Source organism: Lolium rigidum, chromosome 5 (assembly GCF_022539505.1).
Source record: "Lolium rigidum isolate FL_2022 chromosome 5, APGP_CSIRO_Lrig_0.1, whole genome shotgun sequence".
Taxonomy (NCBI): Eukaryota; Viridiplantae; Streptophyta; class Magnoliopsida; order Poales; family Poaceae; genus Lolium; species Lolium rigidum.
Genome location: NC_061512.1, coordinates 55,911,169 through 55,933,019, shown reverse-complemented (window position 1 = coordinate 55,933,019; position 21,851 = coordinate 55,911,169). Strand labels below are relative to the sequence as shown.

The 21,851-nt window shown below is 51.1% G+C and overlaps 2 protein-coding genes across 2 annotated transcripts; both read left to right on the top strand.

The window, feature by feature from the left end:
• Window positions 1–5,334: 5,334 nt before the first annotated feature.
• LOC124655990 (osmotin-like protein) lies at window positions 5,335–5,988 on the top strand. Its single transcript, XM_047194808.1, has one exon. It carries the CDS (start codon window positions 5,335–5,337, stop codon window positions 5,986–5,988), a length of 654 nt encoding a protein of 217 aa, XP_047050764.1.
• Window positions 5,989–14,505: 8,517 nt separating this feature from the next.
• LOC124651884 (osmotin-like protein) lies at window positions 14,506–15,153 on the top strand. Its single transcript, XM_047190902.1, has one exon. The coding sequence runs from the start codon at window positions 14,506–14,508 to the stop codon at window positions 15,151–15,153; it is 648 nt and encodes a 215-aa protein (XP_047046858.1).
• The last annotated feature ends 6,698 nt before the right edge of the window (window positions 15,154–21,851 follow it).

The window sequence follows — 21,851 nt, the reverse complement described above, 5'->3', positions numbered from 1 at the left end:
CTTGCATATCCCCATTCCCTCCAATTTGCTTGCATATCCCCATTCTCTCCCGCCGAAATTCCTCAATCTCCTCGTCTTCCAGCTCCAGTTCCCGGCGGCGTCTTCTCGTCCACCACCACTCTCCTCCTCGTCTTCTCGTCCACCACAATGCCGCTGAAGGCGCCGGTGAGGAAGATGCGGGCGAAGAAGACGAAGCCGCCGGGCATGTCGAACGCCGAGTGGGCGGCGGACGAGAAACGGCGCGAGGTGGAAACAAGCGCCGGGCGGAGAGAGGTGAAAAGAGCCGCCGTCAAGAGGGCGGCGGCGGCCCGGACGAACAAGCGAGGATGATCGGCATGGCCCCGAGCGGCGGCAGCGTGTTCCCCGGCCAATGGCCGACGCAAGGTACAACCAGTTCCCCGTCGTCCTTCTCCCCTTTGCTGTACTCGCCGTCGCCGACTGCCGTGTTCCAAGAGGGCGCCTACGTCCAACCGTCCAGGTCCACGACGTCGCCGCCCGAGCTTGACGTCGGCGGCGGCGGCCTGTTCGAGGACACCTCACCGGCCCTGCGACGAGGGCCGCTCCCGTTCGGTGCGATGGCGGCGCCGAACGAAGAGGAGATCCACGAGATGATCACCTCCGGCTCCATGGCCGCCGCTGCGAGCCCGGGGTTCTTCATGGCCGCCGCCGCTGCGTGCCCGGGGTTCTTCACGCAAGAGGAGACGAGGGCGACGGCAGCCGTGGCGGCGCGCAACGGGCATCGAGGAGGATGTTGCCGACGGAAGCCAAGCCGTCGAAGAAGAAGACGAGGAAGAAGAAGAGCCAACTCAAGCCGCCGCCAACCTGTCGAAGGGGAAGAAGAAGAGGAAGAAGGACTCGCCGCCTGCCGAACCGCGTATCAAATGGACGCCGAAGGAAGAGGAGTGCCTCGCCGAAGCTTGGATGACCGTGTCCACGAACGGCATAATCGGGGCCAATCGGTCGTTCGACACATGCGGCTTCGAGTGAGGCAGGGCATACGAGGAACGCAAACTCGTCGATCCCTACTTCAACAAGACGAACATGAACGTGTACCGGGAGACAAGGCAATGGCCACCCATTGGGGGATCATGCAGACGGCGTGCAGCAAATGGCACGGCATACAGGAGGAGGTCGACAAACGGCCGATCAGCGGCCACGACTTGGAGCAAAAGGTATGCTCCGCCGACCCTGCATCACCGAGGTACATCATCGTTACCTGACCCGTATCGCCGTGCTCTTTTTTCCCCAGCTGCGCCGAGCTTTGGACATGTACACGGACGACACCGGCCTGCGGTTCAAGTTCCTCAACGTCTACGCCCGCCTCGAGAATTGCGAGAAGTGGAAGGAAACTCGCACGACCCTCTCGAAGAGCAAGACCGAGCAGTACAACCCCGACGCTCCGGCGGCTTGCGCGGCGGAAGGGCGCCCGAACTCGGCCGAAGAAGCTGAAAGAGCTCAAACGGACGGACAGTCCCGCCGACGAGCTGCGGGCGTCGATCGACAAGTGCTGGGCCGACTTGAGGTCGCACGCCGACGGGAGGAACGACAAGTTCGACGGCAGGTGGCGGGAGATGCTCGCCAACCAAGGCGTCCGGATCGCCCTGCTGAAGACGACGGCGGCGGCGAAGAAGAGGAACACAGACTTGGCGTTCCTCATGGGCGGCGGCGACATGGAACTGATGGACGAGGAGACGAGGAATTGGTACCAGGGCCACCGCAGCGACATCCTCCGAGCCACTCCGGCCAGTCCTTCGTCGTCTCCGCCGGCTACTACCTCGTCCACCTCACCATCTACCTCGTCGACTGCGGCTGCTTCGACGTCCACTGCCGTTGCTTCCTCGTCGCCCGCCGCAGCCGCTTCGGCCACGGCGTGTGAGGGAACTGGTCCGTCGGACACCGCCGTGCCGGCCGGGACTGCCGACGAGCCTCGTCTCCGTGTAATTTCCCTCCGATCGCCGATCTGTGGCTGATCCTTTTGCTCCTTTTGCCGATCAACTGACCGTACTTGTAGCGCGGGACGGCGATTTGTTTGAATTTAAACTCTATCCGCCGAACTCCGGGTGGACGACTGGAAATACGGTACTCCCCACGACCCAATTTCGTCCAATCCGGCGGTTGTTTCGTCCGGATTTGGGCGTGGGGAGCGCCAACGAGTGGGGATGCTCTAAGCGAGGGAAGCGTGTGACGTCCGAGCGAAGGAAGCGTTCGTGACTGCGTGGATGAATTTGGGGTGACGTGGCTCGCTGAGAGACCAGCAAAATGGGGCCATTTATTAAGAAAGAAAAGATGTGCATTAGCCAAGCACAAAAGAAATCTGTCAGGTATTAATCAGTTCAGCATTTTTTTTTAAATAAGACATTACGTCTAGCTTTAAATTAACAAAGCCACTTACGGCAAAATTACATGATGCTGAGGAAAAGAGCCACAACGATCACCCAAAACACAGCACACGACGAAATACAACATGACACACAATCTGGCCCTTGCCATCTCGCCCAGGATAGAGGGTGACGCACCGACAAACGATGGAGCGTTCACCCTAGAGCTCGAAATGCGAACGAAAGCAAGACCATCAAAGAAAAGCAGAATCCGAGCAAGCCCGCCGAGGGGAAGCCTGCCACTCCGAAAGTCACACTCTCGCAGCCCACACACCACACCCACAACAACTAGCTGAAAAGGACCATAGGCTACCAAGGCAACACCTTTAAGAAGGGAGCGGCACCAGTGCGCTGCCGTTGCCCCGACCGATAGACCGGACATGAGTTTTCACCCGAAGCCAATGGTGGAGGGGCTTGATTAACAATCACGCCTCCAAGGAGGGAAGCGGCGTTCGAGAGCGTCGATGTCACCGACACCGACCATGTCGGGCAAGGATTTCGCCCGAATAGAGACCACTATCCATGGAATCCCTAGCCACAACACCTCGCACAACCGGAGAGGTGAAACCAAAGCAGATCTGGGTAGGCGTTGCCAAGATCACGAATACTCCAACACCACGAATGCCTCCCACGCAACCCATCCTGCTGCCCACACAACCAAGATAGTCGACCAACACCCACACGGTGGCACCCGCCGCCAGGCGCCTCCGTGTCCACCATAAGGAGCCGCCTCTCAAGAATCCAGGAGCCAACCAAACCCGTCTCCCTCGAGGGAACGAGACGCGAGAGCGCAGCCAGCCAACCCCGCTGCCGCACGGACGCACCTCCGGTACCTGCAACCCCGACACAAATACTCCAAATCTCAACAAGACAAGATACACACAGATCAGCGCGGCCCCGGGCGGACCACGCCCGAAATGTAGCTCAGATGTCCAGGTCCATGGCCGCAGATCAACTCCCAACTCAGATCTAGCCGCGACCTGACCTAGGTCAGGTCTAGCGGCATGTCGGCGACATCAGGACCGAACCAGCGAGGGGAGACCCTACTCTCGTGCACCGGTGGACGAGCCCGCACGACCAAGACCCTCTACGACCTCCATCGCCGCCCTAAAGCACAGGTTGGAGTTGAACCGCCAGGATTGGAGAAGTAGGTGAAGAAGGGAGGCATGATGGCGGCCGTAGGAGCACAGAGGAGGCGGCGCTGAGGCGGAAACCGGTGTCGCCCCACGTGCCGCCCAAGCGAGAATGACACGGCGGCATGCGGAGCGTTTTTTTTTTTTTGTATCAGTTCGGCATTGCTACCGGGAAGCTAACAATGTGGCGCACAAACTAGCTAGACTTAGTTATCATTCGAACAATTCATTTTTCTCCGACTGCTATCACATAAACTTTATTATTTCTTATGTAATGAACTATGTATCCTTGTATCTTTGTTCAAAGATAAATAAAGCGCGCCATGAAGACTTTCCCTTCAAAAATAAACAAATCCAGGCATTTGTGTAAAATCATGCACCTAGTACGTGTGCATCTTACCAACAGGTTTTGTTGAGGCTGCAACACGAAATGTGTGCCTTTTTGACATGCCTCCTCTTCACTTACGCTTTGACCCAATTCCTTTTTCCTAAAAATATTTCGCACTTCCCTAACCACGATCTGGGTGACTCTCGACGCGAGGCACCACTTTGCACTTCCCTAACAACGATCTGGGTTAAAAACTCTCCGCTCGAGGCTTGTGAATTCGCCGGTGGTTTCTCCTCACCGGACTCAGCATTCAGCAAACTTCTCCGCTAAGATTTTCCCAGTTTACGGTACTGGCCAGGCCATGCATCTGAATGTGCGTTGTGCAGGAAGCTGCCAGTTAGTTTCCTAAGTATGATCGCTTCCTTGTGTTCCAAGGGTTCCTGATTAGTCCCCAACAGAACTGATTTTCTGTTTTGTCCCCAACACCGCGAAACCTATTACTGATACTTGTCTGCTCCTAAAAATTGCTACGAGTCCGTTTTAAAAAAAAATTGCTACGAATGACCAGTGAGTATTCTTGGTTGAGCAAGAACCAGGCGGGCAAGAAATTACTAGCATCAACCATATCTGTATCACTCCATATGAAACAAGTGCGGTTCTGAATAATTCATGTCCACTTGACATACACCGGACTGGCACACACGCCTTTGCATTTTTAAGTAATTGGCAAGCTGGAGAAGGCCAGTACGCCACATCCGGAAGAAGCTAATATAACCTCCAGGAATAAATTATAGGTGCATCTCTGCTCGACGAGGATAGAAGCCACTCGAAAAAACTGAAGACACTCCATACAGGCTAAAATGGAAACTCGAAAAAATATTCTGTGTGAAGCTCTTCCTTCCTAGCTAAGCAACCAAAGAACTCCATGATTCTTTCTAACAGGCATACGGCATACAGCATACAGCAGCTCTCGTCGGATCTTACTATTGCACATAGGAACATGTAAGAAACTGAAGCCTCCCAGCAGTTTACTCATGAAAACGTATCCAATCCTGGAATAAGAGATAGAGAGATGAATACCACATTAAGTCCGTCCAGTGAATTCAGTCAAATCGATCGCACGGGTGATCGACCAGCTATGATTGTGGTCGTGGGTACGTTAGTAGAATGAATGCTCTTATATATGGAAGAGAATTCACTGCAGAAATAATGAGCGACAAATTAAGTGACCGAAATACTTGGTCAATCGACGAGCTTTGGCATGTTCCTCGGTCAGTCAGGAGAGTTTGTTATGATTCTGTTCAGGTGAATTTTGCCACTCGTTTGTTTGTTGCTTTGGGCGTGTGGTGAACAGTGTGCACGAAAGCTAAGTACTGTGCTCACCAACCAGCTCGATCGTCCACTCACGACCTTGCTCCCTATATAAACAGGCTTGCACCTGCGTCTAAAACCCACACCCACTTCACCACCCTGCAAAGCCAAGAAACAAGAGCAGATGGCTGCCATGGCGGAGCGCCTCGCCCTCGCCTTCCTGCTCGCGGCGGCCGCCGTTGTGGCGGCATCGGCGGTGGACACCAAGCTGACCCTGCACAACCTCTGCCCCTTCACCGTGTACCCGCTGGTCACCGCCAACCGGGGCCACCCCTCCATCGCCGACAACACCATCCAGCTCGGCGCCAACGGCCGCGGGCTCGTCTCCTTCCCCTTCCCGGCCACCTCCTGGGCCGGCCGCGTGGTGGCGCGCACCGGCTGCGCGTCGCCGACGAGCTGCGAGACGGGGACGGCGCCGCCGATGACGGTGGTGCAGCTGGTCGTGCACTCCCCCGATGCCGGCCCCGGGGCGGACCTGGCCACCTACAGCGTCAGCCTCAAGGACGGCTTCAACGTGGGCGCGGCGGTGAGCCCGCAGTTCATCGGCGGAGGGCAGTGCCCCGTGCTCGGCTGCCCGGTGAACCTCAACGACGGCTGCCCCGTGAACCAGCGCGTCGTCGACAAACACGGCATGGTGGTGGCGTGCAAGGGGGACTACGGATACTTCAAGAAGCGGTGCCCGCTGACGCGGGTGGGCGGCAGCGACGTGGAGCCCGTCCCGCAGAGGTGTCTCGCGCCCCGCGAGCTCAAGGTCATCTTCTGCCCGACCGCCATCTGATCTGACCATGCTCGGCGCCGGCGCCGCCTCCGCCCAGACGGCCGGAGCTCGTCGTCAGGGCCGCGACAGTTAGCTGGTCATTACTCATTATCGTGGCATTGATGCATGTGTAAGGTGTTGTGACATGAGAATTCATACGTGACAGCAAACAAAGGTCTTAGAGTTCGAGTTCCTTCCTTTTTATTTCGTTCCTACTGTTGCTTATGTTATGGTATGCATTGTGAAAGTTTAAAAGCGTTTCTACTCGATACAAACAACCCGTGCACGCTACGAAAAGGAGGGAACGTATCGCGTGCAAATGGCACAAGTTCGGAAAATCTACAAATTCCCACATGCAGCCCTTAGATCATATTGAACTCTCTTCATAAACCTCCCTAGGAATATAGGCTGTGTTTGGTTTGGTTCCCCAAATAGCCACGCTAAAAAATTGGCTGCCCATCAAGTATTGCTCGTTGTTTAGTTTGTAGCCAATATTTTGGGTGTCAATAGATGGCTAGCCCTTCCACTCACAGATTCTTGCCTAATAAATGGCTAAATGTGGGCCAAGGATTTCTTGACCAAAATATTACTCTTGCCAAATATTTGGTAGGGCTGGTGTGGACACCAACCAAAGTACCAAACACACCCATAGTATCTTCACTTTTGACATTCCATACGTTCATTGATGGAATGGTTGACGTTTCATGTAGAACTTGATGCAGATTATGAACTGGCGATTTTGATCCTTTTTCAGCAATATTCTTATTATCTTCTTCTTCGTGACTTCTTCAAAATGTGAGCTTTGAATAATTGGATGCTATCGTCAACACCCATGGATCATATGGAATAATTAGCAATCATACTTGTGTAATTCAGATTTGGATTGTTTCATATACAAACCAAACTAATCAGGCATATATCTTAAGTTAAAATTTCTGGTGTTCCCATTTGGCCCATTAAATTTTTTTGCGCGGAAAACGGAATTCATTAAATCATGAAAACGTCAGTCTTTGTGTACAATATCATCTAAGACAGAAGGAAAGCTTCGCATCTATAACTGAGTCCATCTAACTCTTCGTCAAAAAAAGAGTGTGATCTAACTCCCTACCCAGCTTTGCCATGACAGGGCCGACTTCATTCTGGCTTCTAGTTATCTTCCTGATTGTTATCTTCCTTTCTCCAAATCCTTCTTTTATGTTGCGTACCAGATCGACTAGGGTTGATTGATCGTTCCCATTTTCAGATACATGTTCAACGCAGTGGCACAGTGAATCTCCAAGTCGATTGGTTCGTCGATCAATTCAAAGCCAGCCTCAGACCTCATCATATGCCGCCAGTTCCGCTCTAATGCCGAGGCACAGTACCGCAAGCCGACCCGCAGATGGTGCATACAAAATGGGGCGAAGGTGATATCACAACCGTTCCTGTTACTCACGTGTCTTGAGATTCGGTCCGGCACGACCTCACATGAAAAGAGAATCTACAGCTGTCATATGTGTAAAACTAACAGTACTTCTGACAGGACTGTATGTACCATCTAATAAATTTGGGCGGACTCTATAAATTTAGCACGCCATATCGCAGGACTACATAGTCATGTCATAGAAACTTCATGCGCAAATAATAGAGGACTCTATAGATATAGGTCACGAAATAAATTTTAAAATATTAAATATTAGACTCATTTTGACGAGCTCGTCGCGAGGAAGTCAAATATGCAAACAAAATCTCATTTACATTTGTTCCGTGAAAGTTGTGCTCGTTTTTCAATTCGTAGTGTAGTTGGAGAAGGGAATCTCCTGCTATAAGTGGTCACATGTGCGGTCCCCACTGGTGAACATCCCAATAACATGCAATGGTTCAGATTTCACTTGCGCCTCATTTCATAAGTGACAGTGCATTTTCGACCGCAAGCTTTTGCGGGCAGTAAATATCACGTCTTCGTCTCCTGATCGCTCAAGGTATCTACCCTCAACAATCAGTCTCAGCCTTTGTGGCCTTTCCCACTGTTTCAGGTTTTTGCCATCTCATCCTTCGCCGTCCACTTCGTTGCATGTCCTCAACATGAGATTACTTGCTTACCCTTGCAGGCATCTGTTGTTGGATGTTTTTTGATCATTAGAAGAGCGTCGATGTAGCTACATAAAAGAACGTTTTGAAACTTCAGCCCCATTAGATCGCGCACGATGCACTGCAGGATTTCTCTCTACGCCGACTATGCCGGAATTTTCATCAACCCTATAAAAGCGGAGCTTCATGCGATTTCAGGCATCCTGGATTGCTTTGGGAAGGCTAGTGGCCTTGTTACCAATCTGGCCAAAACTGAGGTTTTCGCTGTCAGGTGCGACGACTTGGATCTCCATGACATCCTTACGGACTTCCCCGCCAAAATCGCCACCTTTCCGGGAAAGTATTTAGGGCTGCCTTTACATCACCGTCGTCTTCGCAAAGTGGATCTGCAACCACTCATCGACAAGATCGCTAGGAAACTACCGGGATGGTTCGGCAAAAACCTCGCCCGGCCCGGACGGATCACGTTGGCAAAGTCTGTTCTCATGGCAACGGCAACATACCACGCCACGGCCATTCCTCTCTCAAAATGGGCCCGTGACAAGATCAACAAGATCGCCCGTAATTTCATCTGGGCGGGTGATGATGCCGAACACGCGTCCGGTGGGCATGCTCTAGTGAATTGGAAGACGGTCTGCAGACCTAAGGACTTGGGAGGTCTGGGCATGACGGACCTCGAACGTTCAGGCCGCGCCCTGCGTCTTAGATGGCCCTGGCTTCAGTGGACCGACCCACATCGCACTTGGGCTGGGTCTAAACTCCCTTGCGATGAAGCTGACATGGATCTCTTTAGGGCCGCCACGAAGATTACTATTGGGAATGGTGAATCCACCAAGTTACGGGTCCGACCCATGGACGGAGAGGGGGCCGATCCGACTTTGGGCACCTGACCTTTATAAGGTGGCCTCAAGAAAAGGCAGAACGGTGGCCAAGGAGATGCTCAACGACAACTGGATTCGCTCCGTCGCTAGGTTGTCAACGCCGGTACAGCTGGACCAATACCTGCAGGTCTGGGAGGTCATTGCGGGTACGCATCTCACCCCGACGATCACGGATACCATTTCTTGGAAGATCAACACTCAAGGTGTCTACTCCGCCAGCTCCGCTTACCACATTCAGTTCTTGGGTTGCTACCCCAAGTTCGATGCCAAGAAGATTTGGTCTGCGCACGCCGAACCCAAATGCAAGCTTTTCGCTTGGCTCGCCCTACACCGGAAGCTCCTCACTGCGGACATGCTTGCCATTCGTGGATGGCCTCACGATCCGGTCTGTCCCCTCTGTTTGTCGGCTCCGGAAACCGCTGATCACCTCTGCAAGGACTGCCCCTTCACCTCAGCCATCTGGACTTGTATCCAACAGGATTACCCTGACGTCCCCGTCACGCATGGACAAACTTTCGATTCCACCTCCGACTGGTGGGACGAGATCATTGCTGGGAAGCCCATGGACTACAAACGCCGGCATAGCGGACGTCTCCTATATGTCCTTTGGAACGCCTGGAAGGAGAGAAACGGACGCATTTTCACGGGTCGGCGCCTGACCTTCCTTGAGGTGGCTTCGCTCGCAAGGGACGACATCGCGCAAAGAAATCTTGCCTTTGCCGCCTTCAGGCAGAATATCCCGGCTGAGCCGGATTAGGGTTTTATTTTTGCCTCTTTCGGTGGTTTCTCGCATGTTTACACCTTAACACAAACATGCAACCCCTTTGTACAGTTGTATAGTTTTCCCTCTTGCTTAATGAAAAGGCAGTGCTCCTGCCGGTTGCTCCAAAAAAAACTTCGATCGGTGTGGAGTTGGTTTGTTATGCGTCAGCTGGTTGTGCACATGCCATGCCCTCGACAATACCAACAGGACCATCATGCACTGCATCTCATTTAGTTTGGGTAGCAGGTCGAGCAGCCACCCCCTCCCTGAATTCTCCAACATCTCCTCAGAAGGTAAGTCCCAACACTATCTTATAATATGCCAACCCCTCGCTCGACGGCAGGTTAGTAAGGCATAGAATGCATCCACAAATAGATATAAATTTAATGTTTAATTTAAATTTTGAGCATATTTTATATTTTCCATAAAGTTGGTCATGTAAATGATGTGTTTATATAATATAAACATGACTTGACTTATCTAATGCACGATACAAACAAAAAATAAATACGGATGCACAAACAAAAAACTGGGCCCAATGCTTGAAACCACTACACATAAATAGCTAGTTAAAGCTTTTTTACACGTAAAATTTATATACTCAGCTTGATAAAACTAATAAACATTGTACTCCCTCCATCCCGAAATGTAAGGCGTCTAACTATCTAAGGTCAATCAAAAGTGAACATTGTAACTTTGACAAAATTATACAAAAATATATAAATATTTACAATACTAAATCAATACCAATAGATCTAACATAAAATATATTTCCCAATGAGTACATTCAATATTGTAGACGTAGATACTTTTTTCTAAATATTTGGTCAAAGTTAGTATAATTTAACTTTTGACTAATCTTAGGCGCCTTACATTTTGCTATAGTTAGTTAGCCTTGAGAATACAAAAAAAACTAATATTAATCTTTAGTTTGCCACGTTGTTGTGTTCTTAGTTTTTAGCGTACGAGTGGAATCCTACTGTATCGACTTCGTGTCAGGATACTAAATATACTATAATGTGCATCAGGATACGAGTAAGATACTATCAGATTGAGACACCATCACGATACATCTTGGATTTGCCATGGTAATATCGTAAAATTGTAAGATACTACAAGACGCATCTGGATTCTGACAACCATGCTTACGTGTTCAACCTCACATTGAGTTGTTTTGTCTTCCTCAGGTGGTATTAGCATGTAGGTTACTAAAGATGTTTGGCTCTTCAAAACTTATATGTTCTTCAAGCTAAAGGATGTCCTTACATTTGATTGATGCAGTTTTAGAGCTCCCCCATTGACCAAATCTTGAACTCTGAGATTTGCACGCTCTCCTCCTTACACTCTTCATAGTATTAGGTGGTTTGTTTGATTTGGTAGGCCTACATCCCTTAAAATTAGTTGAATCCAAGCCTCTAGAGTGCCTAAATCACTGCGAAAGGGCAAAGGGACTCTTTTGGTTGTAAGAATTACAAAGCATGTAAATAGGATAGTCACATCGTTCACGATTCAATTGTGCAACTTTGAGAGATCATATTTTAATACTGAGCCTAAATTCGATCGAAGTACCAGCTAGTATTTTTACTAGTAAACAAAAATTATATTACGCAGGGAGAAGTACTCGGCTTCGCGACCTTATGGAAGCTCCTGGGCACCTACTGACCACGGCAAACCAAGCTCTTTAATAAGTACAACATATGTTGCCTATTTGGCCAAAGATTGGAGTTTTAAATTCAAATTTAGCCAACATTTTTATTGGTATCAGTATTTCTCAGGGTAAAGGAATTTCCTGTTTCTGGTTGGTTTCCGAAATTCTCGTCCGAGGAAAAAAAAGAACAGTCTGTAGGGTACAAAGCTGAATTTTTGTTTGGGTGGGTAAAATAGCCGGCTACAGGATATAGCCGCGGCTACAAAACAGCAATAGCCCGGCTATAGCCGGCTATATAAGGACTTTGACACCTTTAAACGGGCTAATGCAGTTAGCCGCACCATGCAGGAAAGGCTATAGCGGGCTATAGCCCGGCTATACCCGGCTATTTTAAACTATGTGGTGACTAGTTTTGTCCTCAACACCGCGAAACCTAATACTGACTCTTCCAGTATTACAGAACTAAATAAAAAGGTCTAGTAAGTGGTTACTCTTCCAATATTACAGAACTCGATAAAAAGATTTGAAACATAATATTGAATCTTGTCTGTTCCTGAAATTGCTACGTACGACCAGTAAGTATTGTTCGTTGAGTAAGAGCCAAACGTGCAAGCGATAATGCTATCAGTAAGCAACTGATGCTTTTTTTTTTGTGCAGGTAAAAGAGGATATATTAAGCAGTAGGGGTTACATCGAGGTCAAGGTTTAGCTCCTGAACAACACGGACCCGAACCAAGCCACACCATAGTTCGATTAACCATTCATGTATCATATGTGTGGCTCTGAATCCTCCATGTCCACTTGCCATACCTAGCTATACACCGGACAAGCAAGCGTTTGCATTTTTGGTTCATTAGCTAGCTGGAGAACGTCAGTACGCCGCATCCAAAAGAAGCTAATGTACCCTGCAGGAAGAAATAAATGCATCTGCTCGACGCTAGATTGCCAGAATAGAAGCCGCTCGCCATGACGGGACCAAAGCCTAGCATCGACACAGGCTGGAATGCATACTTGAGAAAAAGAAAAACAGTGTGATGCTCTCCTTCGTAGCTAAGCAACCAAAGAACTCCATGATTCTTCCTAATAGGCATACAACAGCTCTCATCGGACCGATGCATTGCAGAAAGGAACGTGTACGAAACCGAAGCCTCACGCTAGTTTAATGATCACGAACACGCGTATCCAGTCGTTGAATAAGAGATAGAGAGATGAATACCACATCCAACTGAAAAATTGAGGATCCAAAAGGCAGAATACAGAATTAAGTCTGTCCAAGAAGCAGTGGATTAGGTCAAAAATCGATCGCACGAGTGATCAACCAACTATGCTCGTGCTCGTGGGTATGTTAGCGAGAATCAATGCTCTTATGGAAGAGAATTCACTACGGAAATAATAATGAGCGACAGAGTGATCGAAAGAACTCGGAAATATTAGGATTCACCGGTTTGCTCCTCGTGTCGCCTCCTCCAGGCGATCGGGGAGGCGAAACCCTAACCCTGCACCGCCGCCGCCCTCCTCCTCCTCTCTCCCCTGCCTCGCCGCCCCCAGAGATGCCACCGGGTTGTGCTCGCGACGCCGGTGAAGGAGGCGGCAGGGATCTGAGCTCTCGGCTCCCCCCGTGGTTGCTAGATGGAGGATCTCCGCGCGGGGTTTGCCATGACCAAGGCGGCGGCGCGATGAGCTTCCCCTTCGCGGGCGGGCTTGTCCGACGGCTTCCCCGGTGGGGGCTCAGGATCTTAGGCGGCGGCCTCTGGTGGCGTGGCAGCGCGGGCTCTGCGGCGAGCGGCGTGCGCGATGCGGGTCCTCCTCCTCGGTTGTGTGGACGGCAGGGAGGCGCAGGGTGCTGGCCGTGGTGCGGGGGCCGCGGTGTCGGTGCCAAGGACCAGATCGGAAGGATGGCGTCTCCCCCCCTTCGCTTGGCGCGCCCCACCCTCCTGGCGTCCAACTCCGACGGTTTTGGTTGGCGGATCTGGTGTCGAGCTGGGTGCTGGAGGTGGTGCGGATTCCAGGAGAAATCCCTGGCTGGCTAGAAATCCCTGGCTGGCTATGTCAGCCACGGTGGTGGCGACGCCCGCGGGCGCCGTGTTCTTCCTGGAGCGCCGTCAAGGTATCTTTCCCCCCTCCCTTCCCCTTCCTGATGCCCGGGAGAAATTCCAAATCCTTTGCATTGGGCGATGGCGACGCCCCGTACGCCGTCACCTTCCTGAAGGTGTCGCCTTGGGTCAGTTGGGGTTGTGGGTTGGCATTGTTTCCTGGTGGTTGGCGTCGTGGCTGTGGTATGGGTGGTGGTGGTGCTGCTGAGCTCAAGGGTCTGGCTCCTGCAATCCCTTTGGATGCTCGGCTGGTTCGTGCTATGCACTCGCTCGGGTGCGAGGTTGCGGGACGACATGAGCACGATGCTTCTCCCTTGCAGGTGCTGCCCCGAGGCTCGGCTATGTCACTTCTCGTCTCCTTCATAGCTCCTTCTCTTCAGCGTCCTCGCCCTGCAGTTTCGTCTCTTCGTGTCTGGTGCCGCGGCCAGCGGCAAGGCTTTTCGTGGTGTGCTCGACGCAGTGTTCGGGTGGGCTCTAGTGTTGGCTCAGTTTGGCAGTCTGGTTCCTTGTCCCTTCTGTGCTCTGGGTGAGCGTGTCTCCATGGGCGGCGGTACGGAGCTCTTCGAGCCAGCGCGAGGGGGCAGGGGTCCCTCTCCGGCCATGGAAGAGAATGGACAGGCGATGACTCACCCTCTTGGTCCAGCCATGAATTCTCCCAAGCAAAGCCGATGATCTCATCCCAAGTTTCCCCTTTCCCGCTCCCTGGTGCTTCGATCGCGTTGGAGGGCTCCACGGGCTTCAGCTAGTTTCTGGTGTACCTTATGTTTGCTGGTGTTTGTGTGAGTTGTAAGCTGTTCTTCAGCATCTTTGTAACCTAACCGCGTGGCTTTATTAATTTAAAGCTGGACCTATGTTAAGAAAAAAACTCAGGACTCAAGAGTCAATACTCAGGAGAGTTTGTCACTGGTTTGTTTGTTTGTTTGTGCGAGTGGTGAACAGAACACAGTGCACGAAAGCTAAGCGATGGTCCACTCTCACGAGTCACGACAATCTTGCCTACATAAACAGGCGGCCTGCACCTGCGTCTAAAACCCACAACCAGTTCACCACTCTGCAAACCCAAGAAACAAGCTCCACCAGGCTATGGCTGCCATGGCGGGGCGCCTCGCCCTCGCCTTCCTGCTCGCGGCGGCCGCCGTTCAGGCGGCATCGGCAGTGAACACCACGCTGACGCTGCACAACCTCTGCCCGTTCACCGTGTACCCGCTGGTCACCGCCAACGGAGGCCTCCCTTCCATCGCCGACAACAAACTCCAGCTCGAGGCGAACGGCCTCGCCTACTTCCCCATCCCGCCCACCTCCTGGTCCGGGCGCGTGGTGGCGCGCACCCTCTGCTCGTCCCCGACGAACTGCCAGACGGGGATGGCGCCGCCGGTGACGGTGGTGCAGCTGGTCGTGCACTCGGCCGAGGCAGGGCCCGGGGCGGACCTGGCGACCTACAGCGTGAGCCTCACGGACGGGTTCAACGTGGGCGCGGCGGTGAGCCCGCAGTTCGTCGGCGGCGGGCAGTGCCCGGTGCTGGGCTGCCCGGTGAACCTCAACGACGGGTGCCCCGCGGACCAGCGCGTCATGGGCAACGGCGGCGTGGTGCTGGCGTGCAAGGGCGACTACGGCTACTTCAAGAAGCGGTGCCCGCTGACGCGGGTGGGCGGGAGAGACGTGGAGCCCGTCCCGCAGAGCTGCCGCGCGCCCCGCGAGCTCAAGGTCGTCTTCTGCCCGACCACCATCTGAGATCTGATCTGACCATGGTCGGCGCCGCATCCGCCCAGACGGAGCGGAGCTCGCGCGTCGTCGGCGACAGCTAGCTGGTCATTAATTAGTGTGCCGTTGGAGCATGCGTAAGGTGCTGTGTCGTGTTGCGTAAGGTGGTGTGTTGTGTTGTGGAACGAAAATAATCCTCGTAATACACATGTGTCCCGGCCGTATATATGCTCGCATTTTTTTCCGTTCAGAAACCGTATATTCGCACGTACACCACTTGCGGATTTTTTTTAGCAGTGATCCACTTGCGGATGATTGTGGACGACGAAATGGTGGGCTTGGACATGGAGAAATCAAATGGCCGGCGCAACGAGGCCCAGATATCAACTGGGCTGATCTGCAATTCGACGTATCCGAGAGAGCGAGGGCAATCCCCATACACAGAGCAGGTCGGCACCGACCTAGTGCCGCACACCGCCGATTGCTGTTATGGGCTGGCCCATAATCGTGGTTCTTTCTTCCTCGCCCAGTTGAGACGATTTTCTATCTGTTTGTTTGGTTTTTTTTTACACGTCCTGTCTATTTTTTTTGTCACTTTTTGGAAAGAAAAAAAATCTGTTTGCTTTGTTCTTTTCTGGTTTTTACACGTCCTGTCTGGTTTTTTTGTCAGTTTTTTAAAATGTTCGGTTAAAAGATGTTCATTTTTTAGAATGTTCAGTTTTCAAAAATCATTTAGTTTTTTTAAAAAAATGTTCAAACTGTAAAATTGTTTTGATTTGAAAAAAGGTTAGATTTAGAAAGTGTTCAAATTTAAGTTTTGAAAAATTCAACTGTTCAATTAAAAAATGTTCCATAAAAATGTTCAAATTAAAAAATGTACAAATTTGAAATAGTTTTGAAAAACTGTTCAAATTTTGCGAAATATCTTTTCTCGAAAAATGGTTTTGTTTTTCTTAAAAAAATGTTAGATTTTATAAAAACAGAAATATAAATAGAAAAGGGGGAAGAAAAAGGAAAAGAAAACTTACCTGATGCAATGGGTCACGACCCACTGAACCGTCCCGGATTGCGGGGGTGTGTGGTGCCTTGCGCCTACCGATCAGGTTGGTGTATAGCATCGCCCGCGAGCGAGGTAGGTTTCTCTCATCGGTTCGGGCCTAAATTAGGATGCAACATCTCAACTAGCGGGACTAGCTGCTTTCATAGGATTTTTCTCGCTCTTCTTCTCATGTAATCATGTAACAAGATCAAGGGAAAACACCTATTTAGATGCTTTTATGTCTTATAAGGAAAAAAATCAAATGTCACAAATAATCCCAACCAATCTACCGCATCCAAGAAAATGTTGTCTCAAACCTAAGTTTACATCTAAAGAGCGAAGAGCTCTAAAAAAATCTTGAAACTTAAAAACTTCAATCTCAACCCATACCACCCGAGTGGAAAGTGATTAAAATGTCAAATGAAACATATGAGGTGCCGGAGAGGAAGTGGATGAAAAACTTCCACCTCCAAAATTGAAACTTCTACTAAAGGAACTAAATATAAATTTTTAGATGTACGAATAGCATCCTATCATTGTTAGCGCTGACCTTGCAGGGAAAGATGAGAATCAGCTCATGATCGTGTTAAAGACTAATCGCAACGCTTTTGGGTATTCAACGGATGACATGAAGGGGATTAGTCCCTCGATAGCCACCCATCGAATAATTATGGAAGAAGATGCTAAACCTATTGTGGAGTTCTAAAGGAGGCTTAAGCCGCAAATGAATGGAGTGGTAAGAAAGGAAATTATACGCCAATTAGATGATGGTATCATGTATCATGTGGCTGAGATCGATTAGGTTAGACCAACTCATTATCTTCCTGAGAAGGGAGGATTCACACTTGTACCTAATGAGAGAATAATGAGCTAACCCCTATTGGAGTTATTGTTGCGCATAGAATATGTATTGATTTCAGGAACTTGAATAAGGAGACTCGAAATGCCCACTACCCATTTCCATTCATAGATCAAACATTAGAAAGGCTTGCTAAGCATTCCTACTTTTGCTATTTAGATGGGTACACTATCTTTTCACGAATAGTGTTGATTCTGACGATCATCTCAAGACTACTTTCACTTTTCCTTTTGTTTTGCAGCGGTGTGAATATACTAATCTTGTTCTAAATCGGGAGAAATATCACTTCATGGTAAGTAAATAATAGTACTTGGTCATAAAATCTTAGTTAAAGGTATAGGGATTGACAAATCAAAAATAAGAGCAATAGAAATACTACCACCTTTAGGAGATGCTAAAGGTATCCGAAGTTTTCTTGGTCATGTAGGTTGTGTTATCACCAGAATTTGACCGGATCAGAGGTGGGCCGCGATTAGGATGGGCTTGAAGAATATACATGGAAGAAATACATGAATCGGCCTTGTTACAAAGTTTGGGCTAGTTTGCCCGTGTATCTGTAAATATAGTAGGATACGTGTCGGTTAGATAGAGTTTGGCTCGTACACGGTTGGGATTATTCCCACGTTAGAAAGTCTACGGACTATAAATATGTATCTAGGGTTACTGAAATAAACAACAATCACGTTCACCACAAACCAATCTAGGCGCATCGCCAACTCCCTTGTCTCGAGGGTTTCTTCCGGGTAAGCATCATGCTGCCTAGATCGCATCTTGCGATCTAGGCAGTACACGTTTATTCGCTGTTCATGCGTTACTCATGCGAAGCCTTGTTGATGGCGAGCAACGTAGTTATCATAGATGTGTTAGGGTTAGCATTGTTTCATCGTATCATATGCTTTCGTCCGTGCAACCCTTAGACGTCTAGCCGCCCTTACACCTATCTTAGGTGTAAGGGCGGCACCTCGCTTGATCATTATTTAGTAGATCCGATCCGTTATGATTGCTCCTTGTTCTTCAACGATTAGTTTAATATCTGCATAGTTAGGCCTTACAAACGGGTTGAAGGATCCAGTGGCGCGTAGGGTGTAGTTTGCTAGCCCTAGACGGGATGTTCCGGGGATCAACTTCATGTTGGTTTTTAGGCCTTGTCTAGGGTCGGTTTACGATCACCGTGCGTAGCCGCCGAGCTCAATCACGCGTAGGATGTTCCGATTATGTGGTGAAAACCCTAAATCGTAGTAGGTCGTTTTAGCTTTATTTTGATCAAGCGGGACCACCATGTGATCGTACACCTCGTACGAATCATGGGTGGATCGGCTCCTTGAGCCGATTCACGGGACAACTCGAGAGCCGATCGAGGCTCGTATTTAATGTTTACGTGTATGCCATGCAGGAAACTAAGCGAGGCAAATCCATCACCTTCCCGACCGGGTATAGGTCGGGTGGCACGCCCTTGCACCAGCATCGGACGTGCGTGCCGAGTCTTTGCGGGCCGTCGCTCGAGGGACCAGGGCCGGCCGCAGTCCCGGGAGCCTCCCGGCTCTACTTGTGTTGCCCGTCGCTGCTCGCCGGTGGGTTTCGACCGCAACACATTCCGGCACGCCCGGTGGGACGGTCTTCGACATCAACCGCATCGCCATCTACATCCGAGATGGCGGAAGGCACTCCGATCACGTACGAGGATCTCACCGAGGAGCTCAAGAAGAAGTATGACGAGGTCAAAGCGATCCTCGAAGCCGACCTCATCGGCTCTTTCCGGAGAACCCGCTCACACGGCATCGGGTGGAAAGGGTTCTCACTCGAAGGCGCGCTCGATGGAGTGGACCTGTCCGCCCCGTCGGAAGAACGCACCAGTGTCTCGCGTCGGGAGATTAATTTCATGGTAGCTCATTCGCCGCACCGCCATTCCGAGAGCCTCGGTGAACACTTTGGAGCGTGTCGCTCTTCGGGTGATCCAGGAAATCATGAGGCATCAGTACTCTCCGTCAGGACCAGCTCTAGGGACTCACCAAGGAGAGATGCCACTCCAGTCCCGACCACCGCAGCCATTCGCGTGGGCAGCACCAGAAGTGCCGAGTTCACCGGCATACGTCATCTACAAGATCGGTGGTGACCCTAGTGATTACCAGTTCTTGCATGAGGCGCCTAAGGAGATCCCTCACGGATACACGTGCACATACGTGCCAGGACCGCGATGAATCGGGCACTCACAAACCAGACCGGCAACGGCGGGGACTTCGGAACAGCCGGGAGGAACTTCGGGAACAGATCTTGAGAAGCGGACGTGGCTAGCTAAGTATGCCACTCCGATAAACCTCCGAGCCCAACTCCTGCGGTTGGCTCGGAGCTTGAGAAGCAAGCATGGCTGGCTAAGTATGCCACTCCGGCAAATCTTCGAGTTCGACTCCTGCAGCCAGCACCGCGGATCAGATCGGTACAATCTTGAGAGACCCGGTTCGGCATGGTGCCGAAAAGGAGGGCAATCGGCTATTCCAAGCCGTACCCCAACGAGTACGAGTTGATCCCACTACCACCCAAATATCGGCTCCTCGAATTCTCCAAGTTTAGTGGATCGGATGGTTCCAGCTCAATCGAGCATGTGAGCCGATATTTGGCACAGTGGGCACGATCTCAGCATCGGATGAGCTGCGTGTGAGGTTCTTCGCACGATCCCTCACGGGATCGGCTTTCGGGTGGTACACATCGCTGCCACCGAGACTCAATCCGGACTTGGAAGCGAGTTGGAGGAGCGAGTTCCACATGCGGTGTCACTCGGAGGCTTCCGAGGCTGGCATTGCCGATCTAGCACAAGTACGACGAAGCGCGGAGAAACGGTGTCGAATACATCCAGCGCTTCGGGACGGTTAGGAACCGATGCTATTCGGCTCGTGTGACCGAAAAGAAGCGATCGAGTTGGCGGTGGTGGGTCTCGCATCACCGATCAAGGATGTGGCCTCCCAAGCGAGACTACCCTTCACTGGCGCACATGGTGCAGAAGCTGTCATTATATGAACAGCGCCACCCAGATGTATACCAGGATAAATTCAAGCGTGTGGTGGTCCTGGTTGAGGCAGATGAAGATGAAGGCTCCGCGGGAGATCAAGAGGTAGCAGTGGCTGAATGGACTCGGGGGGCAAGCCCCGTGTCCTGCAAGTGGGTTAAGCCACAAGGTCCTCCAAGAGGGTTTGACTTCGACGTGACCAAGGCTGAGAAAATTTTCGACCTCCTACTTAAGGAGAAGCAGCTAAAGGTACCCGAAGGCCACAAGATCCCCACGGCTCAGGAGCTGAACGGAAAGCCATACTGCAAGTGGCATAGCACGTTCACCCATGCCACCAACGACTGCAGGGTGTGGCGTCGACAGATCCAAATGGCGATAGAACAAGGGCGTCTAATTTTCAGCCGATACGCCATGAAAGTCGACACACACCCCTTCCCGGCCGTTAACATGGTGGAGTGCACTTACCCCGGGAGGTGCCGGCCAAGTTTCTCGTTCAACATCAACATGGTAGGACCTGGGCACCACTCCGGTAAGGACAGAGACGAGGGCAGTCTGCTCTCATGACAACGACAAAGAGGAAGCCGTTCCACGCGATCGGCTCCGGCACGATGGCAAGCGCTACATCACAGAGGGAGAAGTGAGGAATGTGCGATATCAGCGACCTCTCTCTGATCACCTCCTCAACAAATATGTGAGTCAATACGACCAACGCCGACGATACAACAACGATGAAGAAAGAGATCGTCTGGCTAGGGACGCCAGGAGACATCGTCGGCATGATCGCGACGAGGAGAGATATGAGCGCCACGCCAAGGAAAAGTCGAGAGAGCAAGACGACGTGGATAGGCACTGGGATTGTCCCTTCTTCGGACACTCGCTGGGATTCGGGAATGAGCCGATTGCCTACAATCGGCAAGCGCCCGAATGTAGACGGAAGAAGAAGGATGCAGCTAACGTGTCCGTGTTCAAACGTCTAGGGCCTCTCCCGCCTCGGAACAGGCACGCTGAGTCCTCTCGGGTGGAAGATCTCGGGGAACTAGAGGACGGTGATGAAGAAGAAGAAGATAAGTACCACCGGCCAAGGTGGTGCCCTGATGGACTCAGCCGTTCCCAAAAGCGTAGGGTTCAGTGACTACGTGGTCTGGAAGAAGCCGAAAGGTTATACCTGCACACGTTACGGAAGGCGCGGCCTGATCTGGCCGCGAAAATTCAGCGAACTCTGGACGAAGAGGGTCGGCCACAAAAGAAAGAGTGGCGCCCCAGACAAAAGAAAGCCGATGATGAGACGTCGGCTGGCACAAACATGGTGTTCATCCTTCCGACGGAGTTTAGTGCTCCAGGATTAGACGAAGCACCTGTGGCACAACTTGACTGCGGCCCACGGCCAGTTATCTTTGAGAAGCCACGAGAAAGAAGCTACAGACATCTGAAGGCCCTGTACTTGCGAGGTTATATCAATGGGCATCCTGTCAACAAGAGGCTGGTGGACACCGGAGCGGCAGTCAACATTATGCCATACTCCATGCTACATCGGTTGGGACGCTCTAGCTCGGACCTGATCAAGACCAACGTTACACTGAGCGATTTCAACGGCCAAGCATCCGACGCACAAGGTGTTCCGAACGTGGATCCGACCGTAGGAAGGAAAACCATCCCTACGACGTTCTTTATTATCGATAGCAAGAGCACCTATGCTGTCTCGCTAGGGAGAGATTGGATCCACGCCAATCGTTGCATTCCATCCACGATGCACCAATGCTTAATACAGTGGGATGGAGATGAAGTAGAGGTCGTCCACGCGGATGACTCAGCCGAGATTTCATCGGCAG

Bases quoted from the DNA above. Each gene is read 5' to 3' on its own strand.
- LOC124655990 (XM_047194808.1), top strand. From the start codon at position 5,335: ATGGCTGCCATGGCGGAGCGCCTCGCCCTCGCCTTCCTGCTCGCGGCG.
- LOC124651884 (XM_047190902.1), top strand. From the start codon at position 14,506: ATGGCTGCCATGGCGGGGCGCCTCGCCCTCGCCTTCCTGCTCGCGGCG.